This window comes from Durio zibethinus, chromosome 7, assembly GCF_047325235.1.
Source record: "Durio zibethinus cultivar Kanyao isolate XHJ-2024 chromosome 7, ASM4732523v1, whole genome shotgun sequence".
In the NCBI taxonomy this organism is placed as follows: Eukaryota; Viridiplantae; Streptophyta; class Magnoliopsida; order Malvales; family Malvaceae; genus Durio; species Durio zibethinus.
Window position 1 is genome coordinate 28,372,888 of NC_143168.1, and position 16,441 is coordinate 28,389,328.

Genomic DNA, 16,441 nt, shown 5'->3' on the forward strand with positions numbered 1-16,441 from the left:
AAATATGTAGTGGAATAATGGAGTAATCACAAATTTTTGGCCTTATTGGAAGGGCATTCACACATGTTCTGGTTAGTGGAAATGATAGTGGTAACTATAGATAAATGTTAAAACATAATTCAAACTGACATTTCTGGTAATGGGGTGAGGTTTATATGGTATATCTTTCTTAATATAGTTTGATTATGTTTCCATTATAGGGTTCAAAAACTAAGTGCTTCTTTCAGCAGACAGTGGAAGCAATAGCATTGGAATTGCTTGATGACAACTATAATGCCATAGCCTAAGATCCTCTTTCCCAATACCATTTATCTTGAAACAAAAGAAAATTTCTGATCCAAAAAATTTAGGCCACAATGGGCTCCAGTCCAAACTAAATTATACACGATTTCTGTTGTTCTACTGCTACCTTAAGCCCGGAATTGGGCTCAGTTGACTTTTCCAAAAGAGTGGTCACCTGTCCAAGTGGATAAAGCATCAATTATTCAGTGCCTCAGCAACAAAATGAAAGTTCAATAGAATACATTTTCTTTTCTCTGCACCACTTACATCAAACACCGTCCTATTATTTTCAGTAACACTACCACAAAATTTTCTTCCATAAAACAAATTCTTATAATGACGAAAAGCCCAAGCTCCAACCCCAAATGGGTAGCTATTTTAAATTAAAGTTAAGGGTGATTTAGTCTAGCAAAAAACCAACTAGTCCTAAAAAAACCCCTTACCAGTTACCGTCACTCAAAAACAGAAAATTCAGTTACGCCATGGCCATGAAACTACTGTCAACTCCAACTTCTGTATCTCACCCAACAAAGCTCTTCTCCGTCTCATCACCAAAACCCTTATCGAGAACAAGCTCCTTCTTCCAGTGGAGATCTAAATGCAGAGTTTTTACAAGGAAAATGGTGGTAAACTCATGTGTAAAGGTGGAAGACAAGAATGTGAAAGAAACCGGTAAACAAGAATGGGGAAAGGCCTCTGCACTGCTTTTTGACATGAATGGAGTGTTGTGCAATAGTGAGAACCCTTCTAGAAAGGCAGCTATTGATGTTTTTGCAGAAATGGGAGTCCAAGTTACCGTGGAGGACTTTGTGCCTTTCACTGGCATGGGTAAACTTTTTAGCTAGATTCCTTGCTATTGTTTTAAGTTTCTTCTTTTATGGATACTCTTCCTTAAATTTTGATTGACTAAAAAATTATGAATTTTTAGGAATCTAGGTAGTTAATTTTCAGATGCTGATTAAAGATAGTCACTGTAAGCATGTAAATCTGCGATAAGTTAGTCTCTTGATTTGTTAGTGATTAATTTTGATGTCATGTCAAAGCTGTTAAGTTTACTGTATGTTTCTACTTTACTGATATTGATATACCAGGTGAAGCAAACTTTTTAGGAGGTGTTGCTTCTGTTAAGGGTGTTAAAGAATTTGGCCCTGAAGCGGCAAAAAAGAGATTCCTTCAGATATATCTAGATGAGGTGATTAGCTCTTATTTTTTATATACAGATTTATTTTTTCTTATTATGAAACTACAATCTTACAATACCTATTTTAAGTGTTTTTCAGTGAACAAATTTTCACAAACCTTATAGGTTCTTTCCTTCCTGTACTATGCAAAACCAAATTCTGGAATAGGATTCCTAGGTGCTCTTTAGCTCATTACTCAGCTACATAAGCCAATGGCCACATGTGAGACCAGGATCATAATATCATATGATGGAGTATTCTGTGTAACAGTGTAAAAACAAAAGCCTAAAAGTTGCTGTTGCATCCAGCGCTGATCGCATCAAGGTTGATGCAAACTTGGCTGCTGCTGGGCAAGCAATATCGTTGTAAGCCAACCTAATCTAGTTGTTTCAACGCATATATTGGTTGTAGATTATAATTTTTAACTTTGAGGCATCGTTTTTTTATTTTCTTCTTATTATGGTTCTAGCCTTTTTACATCAGGTTCGATGCTATTGTGTCAGCAGATGTTTTTGAGAATCTGAAACCTGCTCCAGATATTTTCTTAGCTGCATCAAAGATCTTGGATGTTCCCCTTGATGAGGCATATAATTCTCACCCATCTATTATGGCAAGGATTTTTCCCTTCTCACTGACCAAAGGAGTTGCTCTGCATGACAATGGTGATATTGCTGCATAATTTTCCAAATTTTTTATTTGTATTTTTCTTATTTGTGTGCTAAAGGGTATTAAAAACTCACTGATGCCATGTTTCATGCTCTTATACGAACTTTGCCAATGAAAAAGTTCTCGTCATACTTCCCATTTCTCTCATGGGTGCTACCACTGAGTGTTTGTTAGCTGAATTTCGGAATCTCTACTTTCTTGTTTGGAGAATTTCATGTAGATGATATGGTAGTACCCTGCAGAGCTTCAGTTGTTAAAACTCTTTGTTTTCTAAAGTGCCATTGTATTTTTTTCTGCTGAGGAATCTGACATCTGCCTATCATTTGTCAGTGTATTGTTATTGAAGATGCTTTGGCTGGAGTACAGGCTGCCAAAGCAGCAAAAATGAGGTAAACGATCATATATGCATCACGCATGCTCATTTTCAACCTAGGTGAAAAAAATGGTTTACATACAGAAAATGATCATACATGTTACTTTGTATCAATACATATGCTTTTCCCCCTTCCTAACATGATAGATAAGTCTTTCAGGTCTTGCTTGTCAACCATTTTTTCCTATGATCAAACAGAAAAGGAGTACCTTTGTGGTAAATTCTAATCATTCTCTGCTCCATGCAGATGCAGAGCTGTGACAACTACAATGACAGAAGAGACTCTAAAAGATGCTGGTCCATCAATTATCAGAAATGATATAGGAAGTGCTTCACTCAATGATACTCAGTGGTGGCTCAGTTGGCTATAGTCTGTAGTCCTGAGAATATGCTAGAAATGTCCTTTTGTACCATCAATAATGTAAAATGGCGATCCTTTTTAGCGTGCCATTTTTAATAAAGCACTAGATACATTCTGTTGTAACGGTTATCCTATTTAGTGGAACCTGTGTCCAGAGGAATCTGCAACACTTAATTTCAGAAGATCCTCTTCTTCAGCATTTACAGGGACAATTAATTGCAAGGTACTCCTCATTTTGAAAGCAAAGATTGTTTACAGTTGGAACCAAAAGCAGTCTTAGGAGATGTAGAGCTATGTGTTTGTTCATCAGTACAACTTCTGTGCCTTTGAATGCTTAGACATAGGCAACAAGGATGTTCAAAAACTATTTGTCACAGCTAGCAAATCATACAGCGGCAGCACTTAGCCTGGAGGATTGTGAAATCAGTTTGTGGGTCCTTTCAATTATTTTCTGAGCATTAATGCAGTATGGCATCCTTTAAAGTTTAGTGATTCTGTCCTTGAAAGAGATTGGCATCAAAGTTCAGTGCAAAGCCTGCAAGGAAAAGGGTTTGGTAACTCGACTACTGTAACTGGAAGCTTTTGTTAGCTATAAGCCTATGAAAATCAATCAATAATTGTAGGAAAAATGGAAACTTTTTCCCAGTGTGCTGTCCCCCTGTTCCCTGCCCCTTATTTTTATACCAAAGAACATAGTTGCACGTGTGTATGCGTGCTCACTGCGTGCATGTGTTCTCTGTTGTCTAAATGGTCTTCAGCTATTCAATTCTGCCTCCAGTTGCCCGAACCTATTTGCCAGTTTAATATTTATAGATTACATTAAGATTAATCATAGGAAACTTTGGAAATAACTTTCTTTTGGGCTAAAATATCTCTGAAAATGAGTGAAATAAACCACACACAAATTTATGGCTGAAAGCACTGTCCTATGGAAAACAACACTTTATAGGGTTTTGGAGCAGGCAGTAATCAATAGTATCGTGCTTGCAGAAGTACTATTGCAAAGAAGATTAGGTCCGTTTGTACTAATCACTCTTATTTGATGTACCATTCCAAGAGGAAGTTCCAGAGTCTAAGCCAACAGAAATCAAACTTGTCTATAATGTGATCAAACAGGCGGGTTGTGAAGTGATAGCCGGCAATTTCATTTTGAAGATAGCATGATATGGTTTGATTTATGTATTTTGTCAAGATGATTGAATCGTACAACTTATTAAGCGAACCTATTTGATTTTTTTCACAAGTAAACTCGTCAACGAAATCTGGGGTATGACAAAATGACTGTAATTACAAGAAAAATATCATGGAAATTAAACAACAGGTCTGCATCAACATAGTCACCTTTTTTCAACACTAAAACCTAGCTGCCAAGTTTTAGCAACACAGATTCAACGGTGCAAGGCCCGCCATGTTGTGTTGGACTGTTACCTTGGCTCATATCTTACTTTTATTCCAATTATTACTATCCTTCGTGTTTTTGTCAAATTACAATTTAAGTGCTGCTTATAATGCTCCCTTTTTACCGAAATAAAATTTTGAATGCATCAAATTGATAAAAAAAAAATGCAGTAAATGTTGCTATGATCATTGTAAATAGGTTCTTTGTTAAAGTGAGAAAACATTGCAAACAAATAAAATGAGATATACCGAAAGATAACTGAGAAAAATATTAGAATAGACCCTAAAGTATTTAGTGCAATAACAAATGATGGTAAGTGGCATAACAAAGTTGAGTTGGGAAGAGAATAAGACTAAGAGAAAGATTTAGAAAGAGACAATTGCAAAAAGATTTAGAGAGAAAGTTGAAAGTCCTCTAAATCCCTCATAAATTATGAAAACTCTTATTTATAGGTTTCAAGAATAGAAGTTACATATCTTGAGTAATGAATAGGAATAGTGGTGAGTACTGAGAGAATTGACTATTACAAAAGGTATAAATGTATTGTTTAATGAAAGTTTAATTAGCTTCTTGGTAATAAGTATAGTGAATATAAAAGTTCACTACCTATTCTAAAGGAAATGAGGAAGCACTCATATTTTAGGGAAAAGTTAAGAGAAAACCTCTTAACTATCTTCATATTCGATCCATCAAGCTAAGCTTTTTAAAACATCTCAATAGTGAACCTAACCCAAGAATCATGTTATATTTCGAGGTTATTTTCCCCTATTATTTTGTTAAAGTAACGTTCGATGAAACATCATTTGTAAAATAACTCTTAGTGAAGTAACTTATGTTTCAAGAGTTTTCAATAAAGGTGTTGCTTTTGTTCCTTGACAAAATTGTTCTAAGAATAGCTGTTTCATGATGGAGTTATTCCTTAAATAATTGTTCAGTAAACAACTATGTTGTTTCATGAATAGCTATTTTGTAAAATAATTTTCACTGAAATAGTCTATTGCATGCTCCGTAAAATAACCTTTATTAAAATAATCTTAACACATGTTCTGATTTATCCTTAATTTTAAGAACTTTAAAGAAATTTAAAATAATAAAATATCAATAACCAAAATCAAGTATTTATATTTTGCCCTTTACATAAGAATTTGACTGTATATATGCGGATTCATAAAAAAACATGTATTTCCATATTTGAATTAAAAGAATAAATATATTTTATTTTCATATATTCTTTTAATTTAAATATGTATGATATAAGTTTCATTAAAAAATTATATATATTTTGTGATTGTATATGTGCGGATTTATTACCCTTTACATGAAAATTATTTAATGCAAATCAAAGAATGTTTCATGCATAAAATAAGCAAATTTTAATGTTCTAAATCAAAGAATTATTTGTTAGATAGGTGACGTATGACTGTGTGTTTCTTTAAAAAAAGGAACAAGTAATGGTAGTGTTTTCATAGAGAAAATAGGTGAACAAATAGTGGAAGTGTTTCTTTTAAAAAAAATAAGAAAATAAGTAATAAAAATATTTTTAAAAAAATTAATGAGAATGTTTCTCTAAAAAATAGGAGAAATTAAAAGGAATAGGTAATGGGTGTCTTTGCCTAAAAAATAGGAAAATTATTAAAAACAATAGGTAAAAAAGCATTTTCCTAAAAAATAAAAGAAATATTAAAAGAATTAGGTAAGAGAACATTCCCTTAAAAAATAGAGAAATATTAAAAGAAATAGGTAAAGTATCGTTTCCCTAAAAAATAGAAACAATATTAAAAGGAACAGATAATTGAGTGTTTTCCTAAAAAAAAAAAATTATTAAAAGGATTAGGTAAGGGAGCGTTTCCTTAAAAAATAGAAAAATTAGTAATAAGAGTATTTTCCTTAAGAAAAATAAGAGAATAAGTAATGTGAGTATTTCTCTAAAAAAATAAGAGAACAAGTAATATAAATATTTCTTGAAAAATAGAAAAATAAATAATAAAAATGTTTTCCTAAAAAAAAATAGAAGAACAAGTAATGTGAATATTTCCTTAAAAAAAATAAGAAAACAAGTAATTGGTGTTTCCCTAAAGAAAATAGAATAATAAGTAATGAAAGTTTATCCCTAAAAAATGATAGAATAAGTAATAAAGATGTTTTCTTAAAAATAGTAGAATAAGTAATGAAAATATTTTCTTAAAAAATAGGAAAATGTTCATTGGGTGTCCCTTAAAAATAGAAGAATAAATAATGAGAATGTTTACCTAAGAGTAGAAGTAAAATGAATACTTTCATAAAAATAGTAAAACAAGTAATGGAAATATTTTCCTAAAAAAATAAAAGAATAAGTCATGATAATACTTCTCTAAAAGAACAAATATTGTAAAATAAATCCAATAGTATTTAGGATAACAAGCAATGAACATCAGTTTTTCTAAAAAGAATCAAGATAGCTAAAAGGCACTAACAAATTGAATCACTTTTTTTTTTTAAGAATAGTTTTAATCATGAACCGTTTTTTAAGATGATATGCTAGCGATTTGGGATTTTTTTTTTCTAACGATAAGAGTTTCATAGACTAATGTTTGAGAATCATTTTTTAAAGAATGATGAATGGAAAATTCTTCATGAAAAACACTTATTAAAAGTGTGTTCAAGGAATACTTTTTAAAGAAAAATATTTTCTTGAATGTTGGGAAACACTTCTTGAAACAATATAGAAAGAGTTCTTATAAAAAAAACGTGCGGGCATGTCATAATTTTTTTTAAAATACAATTTATAGAGTGCATAAGAAGTGGCTTTTGAAGTAGTATGTTGAAATTTTTTTTTTTTTTTTTAAGAATGTTAGGTAATAAACATTTTTTTAAGATAATGATAATGTTTTTTAAGCTGTTACAGAATAATTTTTTCACAATTAAAAAGTATGCAAAAGATTTTACTTATCAATTGATATTTTTTGGAAGAATTTTTTATATAAGAGTAAAGAAGTAGCAATAAGAAAGTAATACAAAGGACTTTAATGGTCATTTTTTTTTTAAGTACTTATATGTAAGGTAATGTAATAGTAAAAAATAATATATCAATCAACTTCATTTTAAGAAAAACTTGTTTATGAAAGTAGCATGAAATTTTTTTTCTTTAGGAGAGTGATAGAAGAAACTTAAGAGATCACAACATCAAACTTTTATTTACTAGGAAGAGCTTATAAACGAGAGTGATGCAATGCTACAAAATTTTTTCTTTGAAAAATTTGATATGTGATAATGAAGAAAAAAAAAGTACAAAACCATAAAACTTTTTATTGGAAGAACTTGTATGTAAACTAAATGAAGTAGTAAGATTTAAGATGTTTCCTCCCTCTCTAGTATTAGGAACAAGGATGTTGTTTTGATACTTTTAAAGCATGATCTAGGAGTGTTTTGGTTAGAGTGGATTTTCATAGTTTTTTTATTCTATCACAGTATGTGAAATGTTTATACTATATTTATTAGAGAAAAGGTAAATTTTGGAATACTTGTATCTTTCAGAGTGAAGATTTATCTCTTGCACTTCAGATATTTTAGGAAAAACTTTGTTGATTGCAAATACTCTATTATCTTATATTTCTTCATAATGATTGCAATTGATGTTGTAGTTTATGGATGATGCCTTGAAAGCTGAATTCAAACTTAGGTGTATTGACACATGTATGTATAAAGTCATAGCTTTTCTTTCTGTAAGAGCCGAGAAAATTAAAGTAAAAATAGAATTGAAAAAGATTACAAAAAAAATTACCTTGCTTTCAAAAGAATTAAAACTACAAAGAGATTGTCATATTAAGTTATGAAAAAAGTTGGAAGCCATTTCTCAATTTAGCAAGACTAACTCTTTTTTATGGAGCTACATAGTCAATTAGATCTTCTTTTGTTGTTTTTTTACTTCAACATTTTTTTTTAAAACTTTTCTATTTTAATGTTGGTTGAACACTTTTTTTTTTATATTGACATATTTTCTTTATTTTTTCATTGTTAGTAATTATTCTTCATTCCTACTTATATACATCCAAAGAGAATTTTTTTTCAACTTTACGTTAAGAAGAGAGTATCTTTTAACTCAATGTTTAGGAGATTAATTCAATTCTTTTAGAAAGAATTAAAGTTGCAGTCAGAAGCATCAAAAGAAATGATTTTCATCATAGTACTTAAAAGATTAAAGCCAAGAAATAAGCAATAAAGCTGCGGCTAATAATTGAATTCTCAATTTATAAAAAGGAGATATAATTTTTAACTTGGTATCAAACGACTTCATTTGATAGCAAGTATAAATGATAAAATTACGACCAAATAATGAATGATATAACTGTGGCCAAAAAACATTTTTCAATTTAGAAATAATTCTCTACTTAGTACTAAGAATGTTCATTTGATAGCAAGTATCAACAATAGAATAGCAGCTAAATAATGAGAGATAAAGCTGCAACCAAGGAATGATTTTCAATTTCATACTAGGGAGGTGAATTCTTAACCCATAAAGAAAGAGAGCAAACTCCACCACATATTAAGTAGATAATTTTTTTCTTAACTTAGTACTAAAGAGATTAATTTGATTCAAAGCAAGAAATGTTAAACTGTAGCCAATAAAAGTGGATTTAACACAGTGACCATAACAATTTTGTATCTCAATTTGATTTTTAAGATTAATCTCATGTACAATTGAAGAAAGCTTTAAACATAATTTAGGATAAAGAGATAAGTTCTCTAAACCCGAATCAATGAGCATCCTTATATTCTTGCCTTTTTATCTTATTTAACAATGGGTTTTTTTGTTGAGGTGAAGAAGCGTTATAAATAAGTAAAATGAGATATCAGAAGGCGACAAAGAAGAAGATTAGAGTAGACCCCCAAGTATTGAGTACAGTGACAAGTGGTGATAGGTGGTGAAACAAGGCTGAGTTAGAAAGAGAATAAGACTGAGAAAAATATTTAAGAAAAGTATATTACAAAAAAAGTTTGAGAGAAAGTTGAGAGAAATCGGCCCAAAGTTCCTAAAATCTCTTATGAATTTTAAAAACTCTTATTTATAGGTTTCAAGAATAAGAGTTACATATTTTGAGTATTAAATAGGGATAATGGTGAGCAGTGGGAGAATTGACTATTACAAAATGTATAAATGTATTGTTTAATCACAATTTAATTAGCTTATTGGTAATAGGTATAGTGAATATAAAAGTTTACCATCTGTTCTAAAGGAAAGGAATAAGTACTCATATTGTAAGGAAAGGTTAAGAGAGAACCTCCTAACTATCTCCATATCTAATCCATCAAGCCAAACTCTTTGGAACATCCCAATAGTGAACCTAACCCAAGAATCTTGTCATATTCCATGGTTATTTTCACTTATTCTTTCGTTAAAGTAACATTTAGTGAAACTTCTTTTGTGAAATAACTCTTAATGAAGCAATTTATGTTTTAAGAGTTTTCACTAAAGATGTTGCTTTTATTTCTTGAGAAAGTTGTTTCGAGAACAGTTGTTTTGTGAAAGAGTTATTCTTTGAATAATTGTTCTGTAAATAGCTATTCTGTAAAAGAATTATTCTATGAATAGTTGTTCTGTAAAATAACATTAGCTAAAATAGTCTTATCCTTTATTCTGTAAAATAATCTTTATTGAAACAATTTAATTACCTGTTTCGTAAAATAACTTTCATTAAAATAATCTTAACACTTATTCTAATTTATTCTCAATTTTAATAATTTTAAAAAAATTTTAAAAAATAAAATATTAATAATCAAAATCAAATATCTACGATCACGATGATGATCATCATCGTTGTGTTTAAACAAAGAAAGGAGTAAGGCTGGATTGGTAAGCAAGGCACGCACTCGTGCAGACGTGCATTTAATTGGTCAAAATCATGGCGGTGTTATCAATTATTTGAACCAGCATCATTTTCATTGGTAGATGAAGAAAGGGTGATATATCAGCATCCCAATTCTAAAATAATAATAAATATTATTATTATATTAGATTAAAACAATCTTTATCAAGCTCTAATCATATCATGTGCAAATAATACATTTGTTTTGACTAATTTAAGCTTCTACACACATTATTATTATAATATTGCTATAAAGAATTGAGCGTTGACAGCCTAAACCGCATTTGTTTCACCAAATCTGATCTTTATCTTAAATCAATTCATCAGAAACATTTACCTTTTCAGTACCTGTTGAAAATGGTAGTTCCTGTAGTTCCAATTTGATACAAAACTCAAATACAATGAATGGTATTGGTAGTTATATCAACAAAGTCCGAAGAGTGCGTTTTTAAGATTGCTCATTGAGAAATTGGAGTCGAACAACATCTAAATTCTTTGGAAGGTCTGACCCGCAAGGGCAAGATCATCATCCTTCCAAGTCTCAACTACTAGTAATATAATTGCGGTTCAAGTACAGAGGCTGATAAACCATATGAGAGGTCAATCACCTAACCATTTTAGATCAATTAAATGAAACAAAACAAGGAGTGAAAGGTGAAATTTTGTACATGTAGTAATGATAATGAAGCGGATATATGTTATTTTGGAGATATTCGTATTTGAATTTGTTTAATATTTATGATATTTGATTTCGTTTAAATATTTGTTTAATTTTAATATTATTATTCAAATTCGAATTCATTTAAATAAGCACTATATGTTTAAATATTCGAATCTATTAAAATATCTGTTTATTTAAATTTTTTATCAAAATATTAAATAAATAAAAATTTAATTTAAAATTTAAATTCACATTTAAATAATAATAAATAAAAATTATTTTTAAAATCCAAAACCTTCTATAAATATAAAAGTTTATATATTTTACATATATATACGGAGATTCAGATATCTATTATTATTCATTAAAATTTAAATAAATTTGGATATTGAATATCTAAGAGATACTTTTCATATCCAATCTTAATTCATCATGAATAGTAAAATATTTATCCAAATTCATTAATTATATGTTTATAATTATCAGAATTTGACATAAACAAATTAAATAATAATGAATATCTATTTATTCACTATCCATTACAATCTCTATGAGCATCTAATTCAAGCATTCATAAAATTATGATCAAAACTACTACTATTTTATCATAATACAATATTTAAACATTTGTTATTTTATTGGAAAACCCATGTTGGAAGCAATGCAACAAAGTTAATCAAAACTTGTTTGTCTTCTGTAATCACGGATTTTAATTAGTTTATTGGTTTAGTTATCAAGTTTCAATCAAATTCTTGTGGGAAAACATATTTTTAATTGCTGGAGGACACTGAAATGAAGCCTAATTGGCTTCTCTATGATAAAGTAGTTAAGAGAAAGGATAAGAAAGAATCAAATTTTGGACAAATTCAATTTGTTCTAATTTTTGGTCAATCAAAGACATTGAATGTCTCATTAGTTGGAACAACCTTATTTTATGTTTACTACTCTTTTTATATATATGCTAATTAAGTAAATCTTATTTTTCTGACTGAGATTAACTATGAAACATTTGCTATTTGCCACTGATCTTCTGTGTTCTTATCCAACAGAATAATCTGTGATTTCTTTTCTTTTTTGGCCAACCTTGTTAGAAATACTTAAATATTACTATATCCTCGCGGCAAAATTCATCTTCTGTCCAAGATAACTTAAAAAATTGTGGGGCAAAAGGCCATAAAATTACATAATCTAAACACATATAGCTTTACCTATTCAGGGTCACGCTACATTCTTGTCAGAGACAATCTAAGCTAAATTCTTGTCAGAGATAATCTAAAATTTGTGAAACCTTCAAAATCATCTGTAATTAATTTCTTTCGTTTCTAATTAATTTCAAATAAAAAAATTAAAAATATCGAACTTTTTAAAATAAAGAAAGACAGATATCATCAGATTAAGTTGTGTAAGAATAAATTAAAGAACCACATAATATTAATTTTTAGGCTACGACATCTGCTTCTTAAAGAACAAACTCTGAGGGAGATTGAGGATTTATTATTTAAATGTTGATAATTGTACCGTGGTGAGTGGTGAAAGGGTTTAGCCACAGTCTCCAAACCATGTGCGGCGTATGAAGTTGTAAGTATGATATAAAAATTTGGATTGACTTTTCCTTTTTGACATTGAATTAGTTTGTCTCGTACAAGGAGGCAGGCCCTCTGGCATGTCATATGCAAGGGGGCTCATCTGATTCTCTTCAGATTTTCTCTCTTTCCAACCAATAAAATATGCTAGCATACAATTAACCCGTGTTGAGTTTTCCTTGTCTTCAACATATTCAAATTATTTGAAATTGCTCTGTTAAACACTATTTTTATAAACTAATAAAGTTGTATTTATCACCTAATAAAGTTGTATTTATCATAAAAATTCATACTCAATTTATGAGATAATATCTATTTTAATTTAAAAATCTTACAATTTTATCTTATAAAACATATCTAACAAATTTAAATTTAAATATTTATTTATATATTATAACAAATTCTTATAATCTTTTGATGTAAAATTAGAGTATCACAAAATTTTTCGTCAAGTTCAACACAAAATATATAAATTCATTGAATTACATCAAACATAGGTAAGCACAACACAAAATACACATAGATCACATATCACATTAAACGTTGAGATTTTAAAAGTAACTCTCACCTGTTGCATTTAAATTATGCAAAATTCTAGAAGTAACCCTCACAGTATAACACTTAATTCTTATTTGATTGGTGATTATTTTAATACTATTTATAGAGATTTGTACTCATTTTATGAGGTATTATTTATTTTAATTAAAAAATTTTATAATTTTATCTTACAAAAGATATTTCATAAATTTAAATTTAAATACTTATTTATATATTTAACAGATTCTTAAAATATTTCAATATGAGATTAAATTATCACATTTGTACTAGGTTATGCTATATTATTCACCAACTTTCCAAAAAATTGAGAACTTAAAACTATTAATTTTCTTGCGAATAAACTTTGTCTAAAAAAATCACATCATTATTTATGAATCTTCATAACTAAAGTTTTTAAATAATGGTGTGATTTATTGGTATAGAGCATCGGATTTTTAGTTATAATAATCATGTTCAATTGGTTTGGTTGCCGGCAAAAGCAGCTATGAGATATGAAAACAAGAAAAGAAGAAGAAAACAATGCATCAAAGACTTAACATAAGAACGAATAGAAAAATGTAAAAATTGCAGCCTTTAGTGCATAGGAAGGAAGCAGGCAAAGTAGATCGATCCTGTCCACAACCCACAAAAGATGGTGAGCAAAAGCCTTCATAAATAAAACTATAAAATAAAGATAGATATTATAATTAGTATATTTTTATCATATAAAATATTAATAATTTATATATTTATATTATATTTTATATAAAAATTATATGTTATAATTTATGTTTATATGAAAATATAAAATATTTTATTTTATTTTATTAATTTGATTTATAATTTTTATTAAAATTTTAAATTATATTATTTATATTATTGTTATATTATATTATAATATTATATTTAAGATTATTAGATCTAAATTAAAAAAAAAAAAAAGAGAGAGAGAGAAAGAGAAAGAAAGTGCCATGAAAACAACCACATGCCGTCTCTTCTGTTTATTACCATTTTTTCTATTTGTGCATCATCCACTAATCATTGCTCAGAATAAAAACAAATTCCATCAGCCCCACACCTAAGCCAATAGGTGGAAGCCCAACTCCAACACTCCTCCTAGTAATTAATAGATTTAATAACACCAACAAGGCAAAATAACAACTATAATAATGCAACATACTGGTGTTGCAAGATAAGAAGATAAACTGTTCCATGTCTCTTCTTTTCTTTAATTTTATTACCAAATAAATAACATATTTAATTTCTGCTATTGAATTTAAAATGTTTATGTTACTGAATTGAATGAAATTTTAAAAGAAATATGAGCAGGGGCATTGAATATTGATGTCCTACAATTTTTGGTTAAAAGATAAGGGGGCAACAGTTAAAATGAATCCTAAATTAAATTGTGTTAGATTTTGAAAAGTATGATTTCACCTACCACCTGACGTACCATGTAAAACATTAAAACACCAAATAAATTAATTTATATCCTAAGGTCTTATTCATAATTTATTAGTTTGTAAGTATAACAGGGCTTTGAACCATTTTGGTTGACCTAATTACTCTTAGATCTCCTTTTTTTTGTTTTTTTAATTATTATTATCTTTAGAAGCAAGTTAAGATGATTGATATAACATGCTATCTTAAAAGATATTGGCTATTGCTAATTAAAAAAAATTATCATTTCTTTTCTGATTTGGGTTGTTGTTGGAGTTGGATTGATTTTTTTTTTAGTGTTGGTTGCTTGCAAAGCTTTTGCTTAGTTTTTTTATTTTTATTATTTTCTAGTTTTAACTTCAAATTAATCAATGAAATGTAAAAGGTCATTACCAAATTATAATACCACCGTGAAATATGATTAGGAGAGATAAATCCAAAATGGAAACTTTTAGGTAGACTCGATATCTTCTAATTGTTTTTTATATATGAAATTAGTAAAGATTGAATCTTAATTATTACAATTAAAATATCAAAATGTTATTAATAGATTATACGACTATTAACATATTATCTTATAATTACACAAAAAAATGCAATTTAAATTATGGAAATAAATAGAGGTCTTTCTATAGAAAATTATATGAGAGCCCCATGCTAATGAAACCCTCACATTCATGACCAAGTTAATTCCATTGTTGTTTGTTATATTTTTTGATTAAAAAAATAATTAAATTGGCAAGTTGTCCACTACTACTGCCACCTATATGATCCCATAAATCTTGATCGAATGCCCTCATGGCTGATGTAATCACCTTCTAATTTAAGGTGGGATGAGGTCTATAATTTGGTTTTGGCTTTATATTATATTATTTTTAATCCAATAATTATTAATGTCATTTCCATTAAATCCTCTAGACCAACAAAGTCATCATTTAGCAATTAATCCAAATTCAATTTATGATCAGTTATCAAATTAGTTTTGACTCTTTGGAACAATTTAATCAAGAGAGCATAGTCATTTCATGATGTTTCCAGAATTTTTCTATATCCGCAGCTGCAAACCGATCCTTCATGCAAAATATAATATGCCAAATATGTATGGATTTAACCTTGAACTTAACACTTTTGAATAACATAATATATAATGTTTTTAAAAAAAAATTGACAAAAAGGGTAAAAAAAGTATTCAAACAAAAATTTAATAATTATTTAAAATTTAATATTTTATTACAATTAATCAAGTTCTAAATTTTTTATTTCAGATCAGTTAAATTTTTAAATATTTATTTTCACTTTAATTGAGTCCTTAATTTGACAAAAATAAAAATTAACAATTAATTAATTTTTATCTAATAAAGATTAAATTGATGAAATTAAATATTTAAAAATTTAATTAATTATAATAAATCAATAAAATTTTGAATAATTATTAAGTTTTTATTTGAAAAATTTCTTAACCCTTTTGCTAAAACATAATAATGTGAAGCCATCAAATCCTCCTAACTAACAAGTCATTCCATTTAAAAACTCCCATAAAGAACATGGAGCAAATTGAAGAAATTAAACAATACCGGCAAACTTTGGTTTGAAATAAATCATTAGAGTTTGACTGTTGTGGATAATTTAGAAATTGGAAGAGGCCAAGTCAATACATGTGGGTGGGTGGCTTGGCCTCCCCACCTTCACAAATAAGCAGATGCTGAAACACATGGGCGGGTTTTGTTAGCAAAATCCTGTAGCATTTGACACTTTGCACTTGTTTCACCCATAGAAAATAGTATTGTCTTCTTTCAGTTTTGAGTTTGAGTTTCAGTTCACCACCCTCTGCGCTAGTTGTGTTTTTATAGCAAACATGATCATTGCAAAAACCTTTGCTGTCAAAATCTAATTGCTCCAAATGTAATTGTACTTTCAGCAATTGTAGATGTGTTTGGAACTTTGCTTTTTTTTTTCCTATTCATTAATTTAATTATGTGAAGGGAAATAGAAAAGGTTGGTGTGGTTCATGAATTTGTTGCCCACTAGCATATAAAGAATCGATGTTTTTCCAGTCGAATGGGTGGCTGGCTAGATTGTCATCCAAGTTGTCTCAACAACAATTGAATGACATAA

At 28.7% G+C, this 16,441-nt stretch overlaps 1 protein-coding gene across 3 annotated transcripts; it reads left to right on the forward strand.

Annotated features, from left to right (window-relative positions):
• The first annotated feature begins 628 nt into the window (after positions 1-628).
• Positions 629-4,008, forward strand: LOC111277964 (protein SUPPRESSOR OF QUENCHING 1, chloroplastic-like). 3 transcript variants are annotated; one of them, XM_089764400.1, is made up of 5 exons: positions 629-1,110; positions 1,374-1,474; positions 1,563-1,828; positions 1,970-2,518; positions 2,750-4,000. In XM_089764400.1, exons 1-3 carry the CDS (start codon positions 765-767, stop codon positions 1,563-1,565), a joined length of 450 nt encoding a protein of 149 aa, XP_089620526.1. In that variant the 5' UTR covers positions 629-764; the 3' UTR covers positions 1,566-1,828; positions 1,970-2,518; positions 2,750-4,000. The 3 variants fall into 3 exon arrangements, with proteins under 3 accessions (XP_089620526.1, XP_089620525.1, XP_089620524.1); XM_089764399.1 differs by having other exon boundaries at positions 1,374-1,828; positions 1,933-2,518; positions 2,750-4,008; XM_089764398.1 differs by having other exon boundaries at positions 1,374-1,828; positions 2,750-4,001.
• Positions 4,009-16,441: the final 12,433 nt, after the last annotated feature.

Bases quoted from the DNA above. Each gene is read 5' to 3' on its own strand.
- LOC111277964 (XM_089764399.1), top strand. From the start codon at position 765: ATGGCCATGAAACTACTGTCAACTCCAACTTCTGTATCTCACCCAACA. The intron at 1,111-1,373 runs GTAAACTTTTTA...TTGATATACCAG, and splicing joins TGTGCCTTTCACTGGCATGG to GTGAAGCAAACTTTTTAGGA.